We start from the raw sequence: 18,184 nt of genomic DNA, 5'->3' as shown, positions 1-18,184 counted from the left end.
GAAACGTGAGGACGGATAAGGCAGCGGAGGAAACGTGAGGACGGATAAGGCAGCGGAGGAAACGTGAGGACGGATAAGGCAGCGGAGGAAACGTGAGGACGGATAAGGCAGCGGAGGAAACGTGAGGACGGATAAGGCAGCGGAGGAAACGTGAGGACGGATAAGGCAGCGGAGAGGCCCAGCAGACAGGAAGTAGAAGAGATGCAATCATCCTCCACCTACATCAGAACCGGCGCTGCGACACGACGCTTCCTGCCGGCAACATGAAGACGATGTTTTCCCCTAACCGTCCTTTGATCTCGTGCCACGTCCCAAAATCCCCCCCCCCCCCTCTTTGCGTCCTTCACAACTGGACTGTCAGAGTTTATCACGTTTCTGCCGAGCGCCTTTAAACGTCAGAGTGCAACAAAAGTAAAGACGAGAGGAACGAAGGTTATTTGATCCTGCAGGACTGACCCAGTAAATTCTCTTGTGCTGAAAGGTTGTTTGAAAAGGGGGTCATTCCATCAAATGATTCAGAGGGCTGCCTATTTTAGACAAGCATCATTTAACCGCTTCTTCTCCAAGAGGAAACTGCAGAAGTAGATCAGCTCTGGAGATCTGGGTTAGGTCTCTAGACTGGTCCTGAGGGGTCGCAGCAGGATCAGAAGCTGTCATCGAACTACAGCGCCGTGAAAAAAAACGTCTCCCCTGCTTTTACTCATCTGTCCCACTTTAAAGTTTCAGATCGTTAAACTCATTTTAATGTCAGACACGGAGAACCTGAGCTTTTATTACAAAAAGCAGTTTTTGCATTCTATGAAAAGATGGGTTTACGCTTCCTCGTCTGTAGAACTTTAATAGAACCTGTCTGACAACATGAATAAGTCAGAAGATCACAAAAGGCAAATAAGAAACATTGATGTCTATCAAACTGGAACGGATCACAGAGCCATTTCTAAGGCTTTGAGACTCCAGAGAACCAGAACCATGGAGAACCTTCCAGTTAGAGGCCGACCTGCCAGAATCCAGGAGGTCCAAGAGGAGCTCAGAACAACATGCAGAGCTCTGCAGACATCACTGTTTTCCTCCCCACTATCGCTTCATGCATGCTCAGTATGAGGGATTGCTGCAAAGCCATCAACAATGCAGACGACTGTCCACTGTGTCTCTGCTCTGTCTTCTCTAACATAGAAAGTACTCCTGGGTCAATGTGAGCTTCTGAGCTTTCTGTGTCTCTGCTCTGTCTTCTCTAACATAGAAAGTACTCCTGGGTCAATGTGAGCTTCTGTGCTTTCTGTGTCTCTGCTCTGTCTTCTCTAACATAGAAAGTACTCCTGGGTCAATGTGAGCATCTGAGCTTTCTGTGTCTCTACTCTGTCTTCTCTAACATAGAAAGTACTCCTGGGTCAATGTGAGCTTCTGAGCTTTCTGTGTCTCTGCTCTGTCTTCTCTAACATAGAAAGTACTCCTGGGTCAATGTGAGCTTCTGAGCTTTCTGTGTCTCTGCTCTGTCTTCTCTAACATAGAAAGTACTCCTGGGTCAATGTGAGCTTCTGAGCTTTCTGTGTCTCTGCTCTGTCTTCTCTAAGCCCCAGTGGGTGGAGGCAGATGAGCGTTCACACTGAGCCTGGTTCTGGTTCTGCTGGAGGTTCTCCTCCCTGTTAAAGGGGAGTTTTCCTCTCCACTGTCGCTTCATGCATGCTCAGTATGAGGGATTGCTGCAAAGCCATCAACAATGCAGACGACTGTCCACTGTGGCTCTACGCTCTTTCAGGAGGAGTGAATGCTGCTTGGAGAGACTTGATGCAACCTGCTGGGTTTCCTTAGAGAGGAAACTTTCTCACCAACCTGGAGGATCTGATGGAGTCTGACTTTGGAAAGAACCTTGATGATGAAGTGTATTAATTGGAGCTATATGAATAAAACTGAATTGAACTGAACAATTCTGCAAAGCAGAGTGGGTGAAAACTAGCTGCTGTTATTGAGTGAAGGGGACAGATTGGATGGATTCTCCCTCGTTGACAGAAACTAATGTTGACATCATTAGTTTGGTGATCTGAAACATTTAAGTGGATTTTATTTTATTTATTTTTTAAAAGGGGGACATTTGGGCTGATTGGAGCGAGCGGTTCTGTTTCTACAACAGGAACATCTCATCTCCTGAAGCCGGTTATGTAAAAACCGTCCTGACCGGTCGGGTTGGTGCGCGTCTTGTTTTTCAGAGATGGGACGTTGCTTGATCGCTAAAAATACCTCGTGGGCCGCATTCTGTCGTCAGCGGAGAGCCGCGCAGTCCTTTAATGAAAGTAGGGTAGCTCCCCAGGCCCAGCCATCCACTGGTGGTGTGATCCATATTTTATTAATAGCGGAGCGCTCGTCTGATTGATACTGTGGGTTTAAAGTGAGTTCTGCAGCGCAGCTAGGTGGGACCGGGGGCCGCTGAGAGTTGCCAGCACACAAATCCTTCAAGACCTATTTATTTAAAACCTGATTAGACGTGTTTATCGGCCGGCCAAGCCGGGCTGCGAGCATTTCGTCTTTGACTCGTTTCTGCTGCTAACTGGCTTATGTCGGCTCTACAGAAACCAGGATTTGGCCATCAGGTTTGAAATATTCATGAGGACAAAAGAGAGGAGCTGAAAAGGGATGGAAGACAGAAACAAGTAAAGGGAGGGAAGGAAGCCAATGAGGGATGTCTGAGGAAAAGAGGACAAATTGAATCCAGAGTGAATTCTGGGACAGCGGGGGTGAATTTATCGGCAGGCGAGGTGGCGCCGTTTGATCAACATAGTGTCGTTTCAGCCAGAAACTGTTTGGTGGATTAAAACAACCTTGGGGAGACAAAGAAAACCCACATTCAGGAAAAAAAGGACTCAAGTCGACGATAAAACACTCGTTACGTTTAAACAAGCACAGAAGAAGAGATGTGACCAACAGACCGACATGGATCCTGCGTGACGGCGACAGCGACAGCTGGTTGGACGAGAGGAGGAGAGACAGGAGGAGAGACAGGAGGAGAGACAGGAGGAGAGACAGGAGGAGAGACAGGAGGAGGTCTCCTCAGCACACAGAAACCACAGAGGGAGGATGGAGGAGGTCGGGGGGGGGCAGGTGTGTGTGCTGGTGGGATGGAGGGATCAGGTCACTACAGCTGAACTGGAAGGCCCTTTACTCGCCTTAAAACTGCCTCGTCATCACTGACGGAGAACCTCATGCAGAGACATGTTGAGCTGAGATTCTGCAACTTAACCACCCCCCCCCCCCCCCCCCCCGATGCATCTTCAATCCAGTGAACGGTACCAATCAGGGTCGACAGCAGAATAAGCTGCTTGCCACTGGCACAAAGGATCTGGTGGTTTTTTTAATGGGTGCAGCTAACATTCTCCACCGATTAACAGGACAATAAACAGCTTTCCATCAGATTTGTGGCCGAGAAGCTTTGTTACAGTAAATAATTAATCCACCAGACACTAATTATAAAGTTCTGGTAAAACTCTTACCCAGCATTACTTTAAACTGATTTCCAAGGGTGGACTGATAACGCAGAAAAAGCCTTTTAGAAACAAAGCGCTGGATGCACAGGTTTGAGTTTCTAGTGGATTTTCTCTAATTTGCACAGAGACAGCTTCACAGGTTGAAATCTACACAACCCCCCCCCCCCCCCCCCCCCCATTGGTTTAATCGCTCCTTAATAAACTTTACAGCCATCAACAGGTTTCAGGTACAGCTGCTTCAAACCAAGAGAACCAGCAGCCTGTTAAACTGGAAGCTGCTGGAGGACCAGCAGCCTCTGCCCATCAGGCATAACATTATGACCACCACCTTTCACCATTTACCATTTACCATTCACTTATACCCAATCCCCCCCGACCCGTGGATGTGTGGACCTGAAGGTGTGCTGCGGTATCTGGTACCGAGATGTTAGCAGCAGATGCTTTAATCCCCTGAAAGGGTGGACATCATCTGGATGCAGGTTCCCTGCAGAACTTTGCATTCCTCCACTGGCTTGGGCTCTTCCCATAATGCACTCTGATGCTATGTGTTCCCCAGGTAAGGAAAATGCGCACCCCAAAAACTAAATAAATGTGTTTAATCAGACCAGACCGCCTACATCAAATACAGCATTAGGACTGGGCATGAAAATCGATACAAAGATTTGGCGCTATATAAATAAAATTGAATTGAATTGAATTAATATAGATTTTTTTTAAACGATTTAATAATTGATATTCTGGCTTTCGGTATCGATATACCTCCCAACCCCTAGGGGGCGTTATTACAGCGCACCATTACTGTTCACAGTGAGGAAGAGCAAGTTTGAGGAATGGCCAACAGGATTTTAGAAGCACCTTCGTCCCTAAAATCAGACGTTTGACACATTTTTGGTTTCTGTGATAAATTGAACCAAATGCACTTTATGTTCCTGTTATTATATCAGCTTTCAATAAATTTAACATAAATATAGGATTTGGCTGGTTTTGTTGATTGAATAACTTTGAGCATTATTTGAAAGCTATAAATATTGATGTTGGAGTCAAATCAAATCAAAGTGAGCTACATGGAGAATCGTATCATGTCGTGAGCGATGTATCGAGAATCGTATCGTGAGCGATGTATGGAGAATCGTATCGTATCGTGAGCGATGTATCGAGAACCGTATCGTGAGCGATGTATGGAGAATCGTATCGTATCGTGAGCGATGTATCGAGAACCGTATCGTGAGCGATGTATCGAGAATCGTATCGTGAGCTACTGTATGTATTGAGAATCGTATCGGCTCCTCCTAGATGACACAGTGGTTCAGTTCCGATGCTCAGGTGCGTATCGTTGGTGCCATCAGCCGCTCATCAGCTTCATGCACAACGGACTCCCCCATGTGCATCAGTGACTTTTACCCTGGTCCTCCACCCTTCCCCTGCAGTTTCTGAGATGCTCTGGTCCAGTAACCGTCCCAGTTAATCAAACTCACTCAGAACCTCATGCTGCCCATTATTTTCTGCTTCCAACACCAACTTTAAGCTCATAGTGTTATCAAACTTGATGAGTTTTTAACCACTAATTGTTAAAAAGAATAAAGGGAGTCCTTAAGTTCACCTGAAGCCAGAAGCTCGATGGTTGAACCTTGGACCCAGTTGGGTTTTTCCACCATAAATTCATACAGCGTTGGAAATCACATCAAGTTTCCAGACCTGAACCTTGTTTAAGAAGTCAGCTCAGCGGTCAGTAAAGCATTTAAACTAACTCAATTCTGTGAAGCTGAATGTTTAAATATCCAGACGTAGCGATACCAGAACCTGTTGATGGCTACAAAAACATCTGCTTCATCTGCGATATGAAGCTAGACTTTAAACCCTTTACTGGGTTTGTCTGTTCATATCTGAGCCTTTATGCATTACAGAAAATCCACAATAATGCAAACTTGGTCATTGTCATTGATTGTCGTGCTTTTTAAAAATTATTGTAAATGCCTGCTGTGTTTTTAGTACACCGAAACAAGAGAACACTTTAAATCAATTATTTAAAGCCCCGAATGATTACATGATGCCCGTGGTGAGTGAATGCAAACGGTAGATGGTTGGACTTATCCGAGATCAACTGATTTGACAGCTTGTTAATGAGACAGTTGGTGCTTTTAAATCCACCCTGAAGCACTTTTTTTTAAAGCACCACATGTTCCAATTAAAGGAACGGAGTAATTTAGGCATTTTTCGGGGCTCGCTGCAGAGACGGCTCACATTACAGTTTGAGACGCCGCCACACTGGAAGTTTTCATCTGATTTCCTTTAGCAGTCAAATCGTTTGGTTTTATTCAACTGCAGCGTTAGAAAGAAAAAACTCCTGCCAAGCTGCAGAACGGCCAAATCAGATCTTACCTTCCTTACAAATGGCAAGTCTTTAGGTTTGGTTACAAAACTGAACACTAACTGAAAGCCCTGAACTGATAAACCAACATGGGATCACAACAGGACCATGTTATTTAATCATATATGTTTTAATTATTCCAAACAAATTTAACTTTTTTTTTTATTTCTTTCATGTCAGATGCAAAAACTATCCTAGACGTTATTTTGACACCAAAATATGTGCAATGATTTGATTCTCGCCAAGTTCAACGGTTGACTTTTGTTTGGTGTTTCAAACTTCATAGCTTACATCAGTATGTCGCTTTCTGCTGACTTTTCTACTTATAAAAACCCTGAAAACTACCAAAAAAAATCTGTTTCCCTTGAATAAACAACAAATGTATGTGACACATTCATGAACAACTCAACGATGATTCAGACAGTTACACTGAAGGTGTCTGGAGATGGAAGTGAAGAGCTTGGTTCTGGTTTCCAGCGGACTAAACTGGAAGGGGAAGGATGTGAATGGCAGCGGGAAGGTCAGAGGAGGAGGAGGAGGGGAGGAAGGGGTGAGCAGGAGGGACGAGGCAAAGAAAGCAAGGAGAGAAAAAAAGAAAGTGGTGGGGAAAAGAGATATAAAGCGAAAAAAGGAAGCATGTATTCACAGCGACCAGAAGAGCCTCGAGACGCTGCTGCAGTTCTGCTGATTAGGCTTAAAAACAGGACCTGAGACAATGTGCGTGTAAATCAGCCGTATCACCTCACTGGATACCTCAGTCATCGATAACAGCTGTTTGAAGAGATTATTCTGTTTAAAAAAAGAAATTAGCCCAGAAAATAACGAGCGTTTCTGTCAAACTGTAATAACCACGTCTCACCAGTAGGCGGCAGCAACGCTAACGTTAATAAAACACAAGAAGATCGGAGGGAAATCGGGAAAAAGCCGAAAACAGCGAAGACGTTGTTTCTGCTGTGCGTTAAATCAAACACAGCAGGTCCGTTTAACGGCGCTGTAGCTAAATTTACCAGCAGCTACATTTTTAATCAGTACTCTGGATTAATTGGCCCAGAAATTGCTTTGTTGCGCGTATTTGTCGTATGTACTGTAATATTTTAAGTAATGCAGCATTAACATTTCTGTTCAGGTACAGTTTCAGATACGGGAAATTCAAACAAGTTGAACTTTTCACATTTCTTTCCTGTTCCTTCCACACAAAAAATAAAATAAAATTATGTTTTTGTTGGGATGTTGAGCAACACAAAGTGAAAACGATGCAGAATTTTCAACTTTTCTCTGAATAAAAGTCTGAGCAGTGTGAAGTCGTTTGTATTCAGCTTTAATACGTTTCATACAAAACAGCCAATTGGGAATTTTAAAGAGCGGTTAAGGTATTCCGATTAAACGGGTGGAGTTTGTTCTCTCCGTCAGTAAACATGCAGTCTGGTTTAGAAAAAGACAAAGTTGATATATTCTCTCCTTAGGGAGTCCAGAAAGCAGAGCAGTTCGTCTCTGCGAGGTAATAAAATCATGCAGCAGCGTCTCTGAGTTTACTTGAGAGGAAAGCAATCTCACAATGTTCTTCAGATGATGAAACACATTCATCTAAAGATTTCTAGCGTTTCACGCAGAATAAAATGACATCTGACTCGAAGAATGACTCCAAGGTTTTTAAGACACTGTGCAGACTCACAGCGACTAAAACTTCATTTTTATCACGACTGAGCTGCATCCATGTGCAGCAGAGCTGAAGCAAAGCACCGCATAAAGCCAACTAAAAGCAAGTCCGACTTTCTTAAAATGAGTGTATTTGTCCTCGATTCAAGCTAATTTAAATGATCTGCTAATGGAATAAGATTTTTGCACTTAAAAACTCATCTCCATCATCTTATTTCAAGCGCAGTATATCTAATTATGTTATTTTAGGGGTACAAATACTCAGATAATCTTGTTTAAATGCTCAAATTAAGGACAAATGCTCTCATTTCATGAAAATGTTACTTTTAGTTCCCTTTTAGCAGTAAACGCCTTCTAGCTCTGCTGGTCCTTCACTGCCATTGATGAGTATTTAAAGGCCAGTGATATGAATAAATCAGGGTAGTGGAGATAAGAGTTTGGTAAAGCACAAGAAGATTGATAAGAATATGGTAATGTTCAACATTAATCTTAACTTTGCATGTTTTTCTAACTGCATGAAGTTCCAAAGCTGAATGGGGAACAGATTCTGGATCAATCAGGATAAATCTGAGTGAACAGTCTGACCAAGAGCTTCAGTTAAAAATGTTTCTGTCAGACACGAGACAAAAGGCCAATTTAACATTTCTGGGATCAGAACGCTTTAAATCTAATATCACCTGAGATGCAAGGCTGAGGCTTTTACAGCTGAATAAAGCAGCGACACTGAAGGAAAACTTCTCAGAGTGCTTAGATATTTAAATAAGATCTAATCTGGTGAAAGTTGTTTTTGTTGTTTAAAGCCAGTATCGTGCAGAATTCTAATAAAGCGTCATGTTTTAGTCATATAAAGTCCTGTCAGACCTTTAAAGCGTGTTTCTGATATGCCGCCTCTGATAACGCTGCTGCGCTGAATAGTGGGACGCATACGGAGATCATTTGGGGGAAATTCACAGTGTTCTGCTGCCTCCTGACCCGGTGTGGGGCTTTTCTGCGATGTCAGCGTCTCATTTTATCCGTCATCTAATACAGAACCAATTAGACGCCTGGGATCAGAATCCCGGTGCCGTTTATCCGGTAATTAGCCTAATTAATTAGACGGTAAGCAATGCCTTCACTTTTACCTTTAGCTTGAGGAATCTGGTGAACAAGTCTGGGTTATTCACTTTAAAGTGATGTCAGCTTAGAAAATGTTTGTTTATGACATGTGGAGCATGTAAATTATGCTTAAATGATGATTAATACGGCTGCCAGGCAGCTTTGGTAGTTGGCGCTGCTGCTTTTCCGGCTCTACTTGTGGTTTCTGTGCATCCTCATTCTGTGCATCCTCAGGTGTTATTTAGTCTTATTTAGTGTCTATGAATGGTTTTCAGATACGACCTTGAGTTTCGTCTGCAGGGACGAAACTCAAGATACTTGAATGGATGCAGGAGGTAGAGAGAAGGATTATTTCCATGCATTCAGAGGATGATTGGATCTGATTCTATTTTATCACCCTAGATATGAACCGCCGGTTGTTCCTGATTTATGTCAACCAATGAAATCTTTAGATTGCATGAAGCCATTGTCTCAGGCCCTGTTTTACGTTTCCTCCACATCGAATGAGCTGCAGCTGCTGGAGGCCATGCTGGCAGCTTCTGTCGGCACGGCGAGCTTTAAGTGTGGATGGAAGCGAGTCGAAGCGACGAGTACCTCTGCTGAGCCCGTCGGGCCCCCGCAGGATCCGGCACTCCTCGATCTGTCCGAAAGCGGAGAACATGACCCGGATGTCGTTCTCGTTGCACTTCTTCGACACCATGCCGATGAACAGCTTCCTGTCTTCAACAGCTGGAAGGAGAGGACACAGAAAGTCAGGACCGAGACATCATCTGGTTTAATTATTGACTTTTTAATAAGAAGTTGGTGTCAGGGTTGGAACACCTACACCCTGTAAGATCCAGTCTTAACCAGCTCATAAACTCGTCCAGTTCTCTCATTAACGGTCTAAAAACATGCCGTCATTATTCATTAAACAAAGACGAAACCAAAATGGAAACCCGGTGAACAAAAAACGATCCTCCAGCCCGTAGAACCATCTTCTGGTCCTCTCTGGTTTCTCTGGAGGTTCCACGGCATCATTTCAGTCTGGACTGGATTTGTTCTTTTCCTCAGACGTTCTGAGGTCTACTAGCTGCTGTGTTGGGGATCTCTGTCCTGGTGACCACCTGTTTGGACCACACTTCAGCTGTTGGACAGCTGGACTCAGATTTCCTTCTACAGGAAGGATTAAATCAGAATAAAACTAATAAAACGATGACCTGAGGCCTGTGGAGTCTGAGGTGGAGCTTCCCACTCTGACTTTGGGCTGAAGCTGCTGGACGTCCATCCTGGAAGCTGCTGAGATGTTCTCTCTCTGCAGGATGATGGACTTCAGGTAGGAAACGTCCTTACAACCTTTCCTAGATGGATGGAGAGCAGCAGCTGCCATAATCTCCACCTCGGTGTTGTGCTTCAGCAAACGTCTGTTCTGTAGCGCAGCAAACTGAGAAAACTGCTGATTTTACAGAAAGTGCTTTAATTAGCAGCTCCTGGTAAAATAACTCAGGGGCAGTTAGTTGTCTGTTGTGGTTAAATCTAAAATAGCAACTTGTTTGTTCTCTGACAGTAAACCATTAGAAACAGTGTTGCTGACAACACAGAGCGAGAACATGCATGCTCAGAGGGATTGCTGCAAAGCCATCGAGGTTTTTCCTTCTCGTTAAAGGGGAGTTTTCCTCTCCACTGTCGCTTCATGCATGCTCAGTATGAGGGATTGCTGCAAAGCCATCAACAATGCAGACGACTGTCCACTGTGGCTCTACGCTCTTTCAGGAGGAGTGAATGCTGCTTGGAGAGACTTGATGCAACCTGCTGGGTTTCCTTAGAGAGGAAACTTTCTCACCAATCTGGAGGATCTGATGGAGGCTGACTTTGGAAAGAGCCTTGATGATGATATGATGTGAACTGGAGCTATATGAATAAAATTTAACTGAAACAACAAGTTACCAATCAGAAAGGAGACTTCATGTATTTCCTCATGCTGTCTGCAAAGCTCTGATTATCACTAAGACTCTCCACCTCCTCCTCCGCTGACAGTCCCTCTCTTTCCAGTGCATGGGTGGGGGGGTGCATGGGGGGGGGGGGGGGGGGCCCTGCTGCCGAGAGCGTCCAAGCCTTCACACCACGCTCAGCGTAAGGTTAATCCAATTCATTTTTAATGAGGAAACTGTCAGCTCTTTCCACCAGGCCAAGCAGATAAGCGCTCGGTTGCTCTCTGGGAAATCAATAGTGCACTTGTTTATTTTGCTGTTTGAATCGTTTGTGTGTTTAAGGAAAAAAAAAAAAAAAAAAAAAAGAGAAGAAGAAACAACAAACCGACGGGATTCGCTGTCGAGATAAGAGCCGCTTCAAAAAGCTTTAACTGCTTTGTAGGCAGCGTGTTGGTGTGTGTGCTCATCACTCCAGAGGTGATTAGCACGAGTCTAACAGCAATGTAATTAATTTACTCTGCGTCGATGGAGAGCAAGGAGAGCAGATATCGTTACAATTGACTGTTTCTGTTTTCTGTAGGAGGCGTGCCGGCAGGCGGCGAGGCGATAAGGACTCCTGAAGACGGAGTCAGCGTTGCATTGTGGGATAAAGCTCAGTTTTAACACATCAGAGTCCCAAAGCAGAAGCAGGAAACCTTCAGGGGAGGAAAAGGAAACACGCACCTCTCCGTCTTTATCCGTCCTTCCAGCTCCTCTGCTGACTAAACTGATAAAGCTCGTCTCAGCCGTTCGTCTCTGTTAAAGCAGATCTAACAGCCAGTTTATTAAAGGTCGTTACTGTTAAATGGATGGATATGTATCCCTCGTCAGGCTCCATATTTCACCCTTCCAGCTGTGAGCTGAAGCCTCTTTATTGAGTTCCACCATCCTCGCCCCGACAGTTATGTCTTATAAAGTCACATTTCGCCATATTTCAGTGGAGCAGATGATGGCTTTTCTAAGGACTCCTCTTTTTTGGGGTCCTTCCTGCAGCACCGGGCTCCTGATGTGTCTCCGCTGCCCGTGTGCAGCCGGGAGAAAACCTCAGCCATGCTGAAACGTCTCAGGATTAAAATGACCCCCTTTATTTCCAGTTATGGCTTTTACAGCAGCCATTATGACGTTCTGCTCAATTACCTAGCTTTAAGGGTCATTTCAGCAAAATTGCAAAAACTCACATTTACTCCACTTAGCCATGCAAATAAATTAGCTTTAATTTGCCAAAATTTCTGCTGTCACTTCTATCTATATTTTTACCCAATAAGTTAATAGACGTCGAAATTACGGTCTGCTGTTTACCCAACCAAAGTAATTATACATCTGTTCTTGTAAAGTCACTGATACTGTTTTTTTTAACCTTTTGAAACATTAAAATGAAATATTTTCTGTAAGTTCTGAGCAGCAGGATGTTCAGCAGAACAGGAAGTGAAGCTACATCCTCCATCTACAGCAGCTCGTACCATTTATATGCCGACGACACACGACTTTATAACTTTGTCTCCCTGCAGGGCTCTGGTCCCCTCGGCTCACTGAACCTCCATCATATCACTGGATGGTATGAAATCACAGCATTTCTTCCAACATCATGCAGATAAGACAGAAACCATCATTTCTGGTCCTAAAATGTGAGAACTGAGATCAGCGTTTAACTAGAGCATGCCAGAGACCTTGCTGTTGTTCTGGACTTTTAACAACTACATAAAGTCTGTTAATAAATCAGCTTCCTATCACCAGAATAAAGAGTTTCCCGCCTGGTAGGTTAGATTACAGAAACAGTGTCTCTGTAATAAATCACCAGAAAAACTGATCTTATCAGAACCGTTGTTAAATCATTGCATCTTATTAAGATTCTGCTATTGATCTAAAAAGTACTAAATGTTCTAGAGTCATGTTACATCTCTAGTTGCTGTTCAGGTAGGAAGCACAAACCTTCATGTCTTCAGAGACCTGCTCACCCTGCACAAGGTGAGGCAGCATTTATTTCCTACGCTTTCTAGATCTAGAACATCTGTCAGAACATCTGGGATGTGCAGAAATTATTGGTTCCTTTAAATCAGGACTGAAAACGTTCTTGTTTACAGCAGCTTTTAATCAAAGCTTTTCATTTTGAAACATCTTCCGCTGATGATATTCTAGTTTATTATTCAGTGAAGTCAGCTAAATACTACAGGATGTCATCTTTTAGGTTTAGCTCCAGTTTAGAACTAGAGACGGGGAAAACATGGGCTTCAAATACTAAAACACCAAAAAATGTGTTTATTTCTCTCTTTGCAAATAACAGCTGCAGTGGAAATTTTAGATTTTAGATTTATTTGAACTTTGGCTGCACATAAATGCAAATGTACATTTTTAAAATGTTCCTACTCAGGTGCACAATTCTTTGAATCTGAGTATGAGATTTTTTTATTTATTATGCTGCAAACTTGCCCTTACTGTACAGCTTATGCTTACTTGCTGTTTTTATATATTTTTTATTTCTGTGTGAATCTGCATGCTTCAACTTAACTGTCACTTTGCTGCTGGTAAACGTAAATGTCCTCACTTAGGAACAATAAAGCACATTTCTATTCTATTCTCATCAGTAGAATATCTGTGTGCGACCATGGAATCAAACTGGACATCTTTTATCAGAAACTAGGTGCAGAAATGATTAGAAGAAAAGTCTTCCCCTGCAGAATATCTGGCTCTGGACCAAAATCATTATAATGAAGCCTAAAAACATCTTGCTACTAGGATTAAAATTGCTCCTTTTTCCAGTTATGGTTTTGTAGCATCCATTATCAAGTTCTGCTCAATTACTCCATTTTAAGGGTCATTTCATCCAAATTACTGAAACTCACATTTACTCCACTTAGCCATGCAAATAAAATTAGATTTAATTTGCCAAAATTTCTGCTATCTGCCAAATATATCTATTTTTTTTTTTTGCCAAATAGGTTTATGAGAGTTTAGGTTGAAGTCTGCTTTAACCAAAGGAAACGTGGAGCTGTTCCTGTAAAGATCGCCATTAATTTTCTGTTTTTTAACGCATCACCTGATTTAAATCATTTGTTCTTTCAGCAGCAGCAGGATGATCATCTCCATATGTTAAAAATGGGGAAAATTATCTTTAGTTTTTTCTGAAATAAGAAGTTCTATGAAGATAACTTGTAGGTTTAGCTAATTGTATTAAAGCCAGTCGTGAATTTCTCATCCGCAGAGATAAAATAAAATACTGAGACAATTGTGGGTTTGTTTTTTATTTGCAACTGTGCAGAGTTTTTAATCATACAGCTACAAAAAGTTTTAAACATCCCTTAATTACTTTATATTTTCCTTCTAAGCAGCCAAACTTTCTTTAAATTATTTTGAAGGTTCTTTTGGATTTCCAAAGGCCTTTTCTGTAGACTTACAAGCAGCTTTTTCACTTCTCTTCACATTTTGTGTGACCGTGACACAATATTGAGGCTCATTTGTTAAAGGATTGTGTAATTTTAAAGTCCACAATTGATCACATGACATCGTGGCTTCACTCTCAGCCTTCTGGGAGAAGCTGCAGTGGCTTCACCAACAACAAAAGGCTGAATCTTTACCTGTGGGGTACCACAGGGCTCAGTTCTGGGATTCCTTTTATATCAGAGTTTCTGCCAATAAAACGTCCAATAAAATATTAACATACATTTCTTACCATCCTTATGGTGATGCTATTTAGAATCTTCACTTATTTTAAGTCAACTAAATACTATGAGATGTAATGTTTGATGAAATGTCTACAACAAACAGTGGCCATGTAACAATTACCTACAGTAAAGACACACCTTTAACCTGCGTGTGAAAACTACGAACAATCAAGCTACTCTGCGCATTAAGATCAACTTTAAACCGAGCTTTAGAGGCAGCTAGAGCGATTTCAGACAGTAAAGAACTGCTCCTTCAAACTAAGGACCGCCTGGAAGCGTTCAGACGATTATTATTATAACAGCGTTTGTCTATAGAAGAAGGAGCTCAACTAACTCCAGTCAGCTCAGGTTGTTGCAGCAAAGCTAGATAAAAACATTTCATTATTTTACATTAGACACTCTTAAATTTTAGAATACAATTTAAAGTATTCTAAAGATAATTGCCCTGCCCGGGCATTTATCTCGATATAGCTCTATTTTTCTCTCGTCTCAGATCATCTGGTCAGAACTTAGTGGAGGAGCTATCTAGGTCAATGTAACCACATGTATGGACAACTTCTGTATTTAATTAGCCTCTGATGTTCAAAGCAAATAGGTGAAGAAAAACAAAACCGTCACAAACATCCTCTGAGATCTTGTTTCTGGAGACGTTTAAAGCAGGTTCAGCTTCTACAGCAACATCCCAGCTTTCAATGTCTCTGGAGAGAGGATGGAAGTCCTACCAGGACATGGAGGTCCATCCAGACTAGGCTGGACCAGGAGAGCATTGATCAGAGAAGCAGGAGCACCAAGGTGGCTCTGGAGGAGCTGCAGAGATCCACAGCTCAGGTGAAGAATTTGTCCCCAGGACAACTATTGGCAATAATCCAGCAGCTGGATGGAGCTAAATCCAGGAAGAACGCCTGTTAGAGGCTGCAGGAGGCCTGAGACTGAGGTGGAGCTTCAAAGTCTGAACCAAAATCCAACTCAGAAAAAAATAATGTTCACATATAATCTCCATCCTGTCTGACTGAGCTTGAGCTGCTTTGCAAAGAAGTGTGAAGATGTTCAAAGCTGGAGCTCCAAGGAGCAATGGTTGGGTGAATACTTTGGGTGAAAGCCTAATTTACCAATTAGGCGACTTCTAATGAAAATTGTTTGCACATGATTGTATTTAGAAGCATCATGTAAAGATGACTAAAAGCAGAATAGTGACTGCAGCTGCACAGACACCATTTGCGTCGCTGAATTAATATAATTTCCTCCAACATTTTGACAGTAAAAGCCATGAAATCCAGCAGTAAAGCAGTCCCCCAGCGCCTCAGCTGCAGGATAAAAGAGTTAAAATACTTACAAACACATTAACCCTTCCTCACTGTCCATGAATGCAGGATCTGGAGAAAATGATTCTCAGAGGAAGCTCAGATACTTTGTGTGGAGCTGCCCATCCCATTACCGCCTCCTCAGAATAAGGAGGAATGGAGGGAGACGCTCCGCTGAGGAAATCAGCTCTGAACGAGAGCTGCAATATGTAGTTGTGGGAATGGGGTGATGTGAGCTGCTTGTGTTTGTCCAAAATAGACACATTAAGGTGTGAGAGTGAGATTGCAGGCAGCAGGCTTGTATGCAGGAGCTGCCACAGGGGAGCGACACCGCTTCATCACAAGACTGAAGCCATTCAACTTTCACTGACCTCCTTCCAAAACGCCTCCATTATTTATTACACGTATGAGAGAAACATATATAGATATACGGTCAGAAATATCTGCTCATATTCTCTGCTTCAATCTTTTCTCTTTCCCCGTCCTCTCTGCAAGTCAAATGAAGCAGCTATTACCAAGCAAATTCAAAAACAGCTACTGATGCACGTGTGTGTGTGTGTGGCGCTGGTGTCCTTGTGGCCACTCACCGTTAGATTTCTCACTGTCTGCAGGTTTCATCTGAATAGGGTGATGCATCTGCAGGAAACAAAAGAGGGGCAGACAGAAGAAAAAAACATTAAATATCACCTTGACACGTGCATAAATACGGAGCTGCAGAATGCTTTAGCTCCCTCATGTGCAAATTAAATCTGAATATCATTCAGAGGCAAATGTCAATGCAAGCAAACGCTTTGGTTTCTCGTAAACACTTCAGTCCGGAGGGCAGAAGGCAGGGAATCAAACGGGGTCTGTTAAGAAATCATAAAAGCTGCTAAGAGACGGTAAGATGACAGCAGAAGAAGGAGGACGAGATGACGGTCAAGGACGAGGAGGACAAAAGGCAACAACAAAGCAGAAACAATACGCATGCAGAGGACAAACACGTATAGCCGGCTTAGAAATAACAGAATAATGGAGCAAAAAGGGTTACAGTGACACTTTGGTACTGCATTTATAAAATTAACCTAATAATGTCCAGAACCTTCAGGAACACCTAGAGTTCATCTAAACTGGAACAAAATGTTTTCCTGGGCTGGAGTAAATTCAGCTGATGGTTTATTCTTTGAATAAATCCCCCCCATCTGAAGTTTTCCTCAATACAAACAGCTTTTCTCATGAAACAGTGACGTTTCAGTCAGTGGCTGAGAAGAAACTGTGCAGAATCGTCCTTGTACCAAGGACAGAACATCGAATTTAACCATTTTAAAACTGGATCTGGACCCCGTTCTCTTGGAAAGTGGAAATTCTGGTTTGATCGTTATGGAAAAAATGTGTTTTGGTCCATTTTGTTTTAGGTGCACAGCCATGGCATTTAACTTTTTAAAATGTATTTATTTATACGTCAGTAACTCACTCCGGTTGCATATAAAGTTTTTATGAAAGATTATCATTATTTAGGTGTTTTATGCTTTGTTTTTGGTCAATTCGTTAATAATTAAGGCCTTACATGTTTATTTTTACTAACAAAGGAAGTAGATACGGCACGTTTAAACACACAGCAGGGGTTAAAACATGGAAGCGGCTAGCGGCTATTAGCATCTCCCAGTGAAACAATGAAGAAAGGTCCAATATTCAGTGAAAAAAACACAAACAAATGTGATTCCAAAAGGGGAAAGTCTGGAATCCAGTCTAAACGTTGGTGTTCACAAAACCTGCTGAGGCTCAGATGTGATGCAGAGTTGACTGACGTGAGTAAATGTTCTGATATGAGGCTCTTAAAGCTGCTGTAGATTGTTTTATTTAATTATTAACATTGGTCTTCATCACGCCGAGCTGCTGCTTTACTGTGAGGCGTTACAGATGGTCAGAATCAGTCTGACATTATTTATAATTGAATTATTAATTAGGCAAACCGGCATTATGATAGTTCTGCGATACTGTCACTAGATGGCGCCACATCTGTTTATATATGCTAATCGCACCCGTGAGGGTTAATTTTTCTTCTCATAAAGGACCATAAAACACTATTAAGATGGAGGCTTGGTGTATACAACCTTATGTGATCATGACCCAACAGTTTTTATTTGTAATTATCACCACTCGTCTGAGCTGAATTATTTCTGACATTTACGTTTCTGACCACAAAGAGGAAAAGGAGAAACCTTTTGTACTGATTGGACTTCAAGAATCCAATCATAGTTTCAGTATAAAACCTGAAACCTGTTTACATTTTACTACTCAGTAACCAAACTGTCTAATAACTGCATGAAGTGGTTTCAGTTTCAGCTCTTATAGGCCCAGAAGCTTAGACAACTTAGAACTTAGACAACTTTATTTGTCATTTTGTATGTACAGAGTGCATACAGAAAGAAATTTTGTTGCATACAGCTTATAGGAGTATAGTCAGATTCCAGGTGGAATAAGGCAACATTACAATATAAAGTGCAGGATGTGCCTCCCCTGATAGACCGGCGCCCTGGGCAGTGTGCCATCTCTGGCCTCCAGTTGCTGTCAGGTGTATAAAGCTACAGCGAAGCAGTAGGAGAGCATCGTTCAGCAGAAGACAGCAGGGTTCTCATTGCCGAACACATAAATATGCTTTAAAACCACAGTTTCCAACATTATTTAGCTTATCTGACAG

General features: G+C 42.4%; 1 protein-coding gene across 25 annotated transcripts in view; it reads right to left on the bottom strand.

Moving 5' to 3' along the window:
- celf2 (cugbp, Elav-like family member 2) overlaps positions 1-18,184 on the bottom strand; it is a 275,924-nt gene that overhangs the window by 40,150 nt on the left and 217,590 nt on the right. For all 25 annotated transcript variants that reach the window (XM_036148979.1, XM_036148984.1, XM_036148982.1 and 22 more), the window contains 2 exons: positions 16,092-16,140; positions 9,190-9,324 (listed from right to left, as the gene is read on the bottom strand). In XM_036148979.1, the coding sequence (XP_036004872.1) occupies positions 9,190-9,324; positions 16,092-16,140 (184 nt within the window). The remainder of the gene's footprint in view (positions 1-9,189; positions 9,325-16,091; positions 16,141-18,184) is intronic.

The sequence above is a fragment of the Fundulus heteroclitus genome, chromosome 17, assembly GCF_011125445.2.
Source record: "Fundulus heteroclitus isolate FHET01 chromosome 17, MU-UCD_Fhet_4.1, whole genome shotgun sequence".
In the NCBI taxonomy this organism is placed as follows: Eukaryota; Metazoa; Chordata; class Actinopteri; order Cyprinodontiformes; family Fundulidae; genus Fundulus; species Fundulus heteroclitus.
This window is presented reverse-complemented; position numbering and strand designations above follow the sequence as displayed.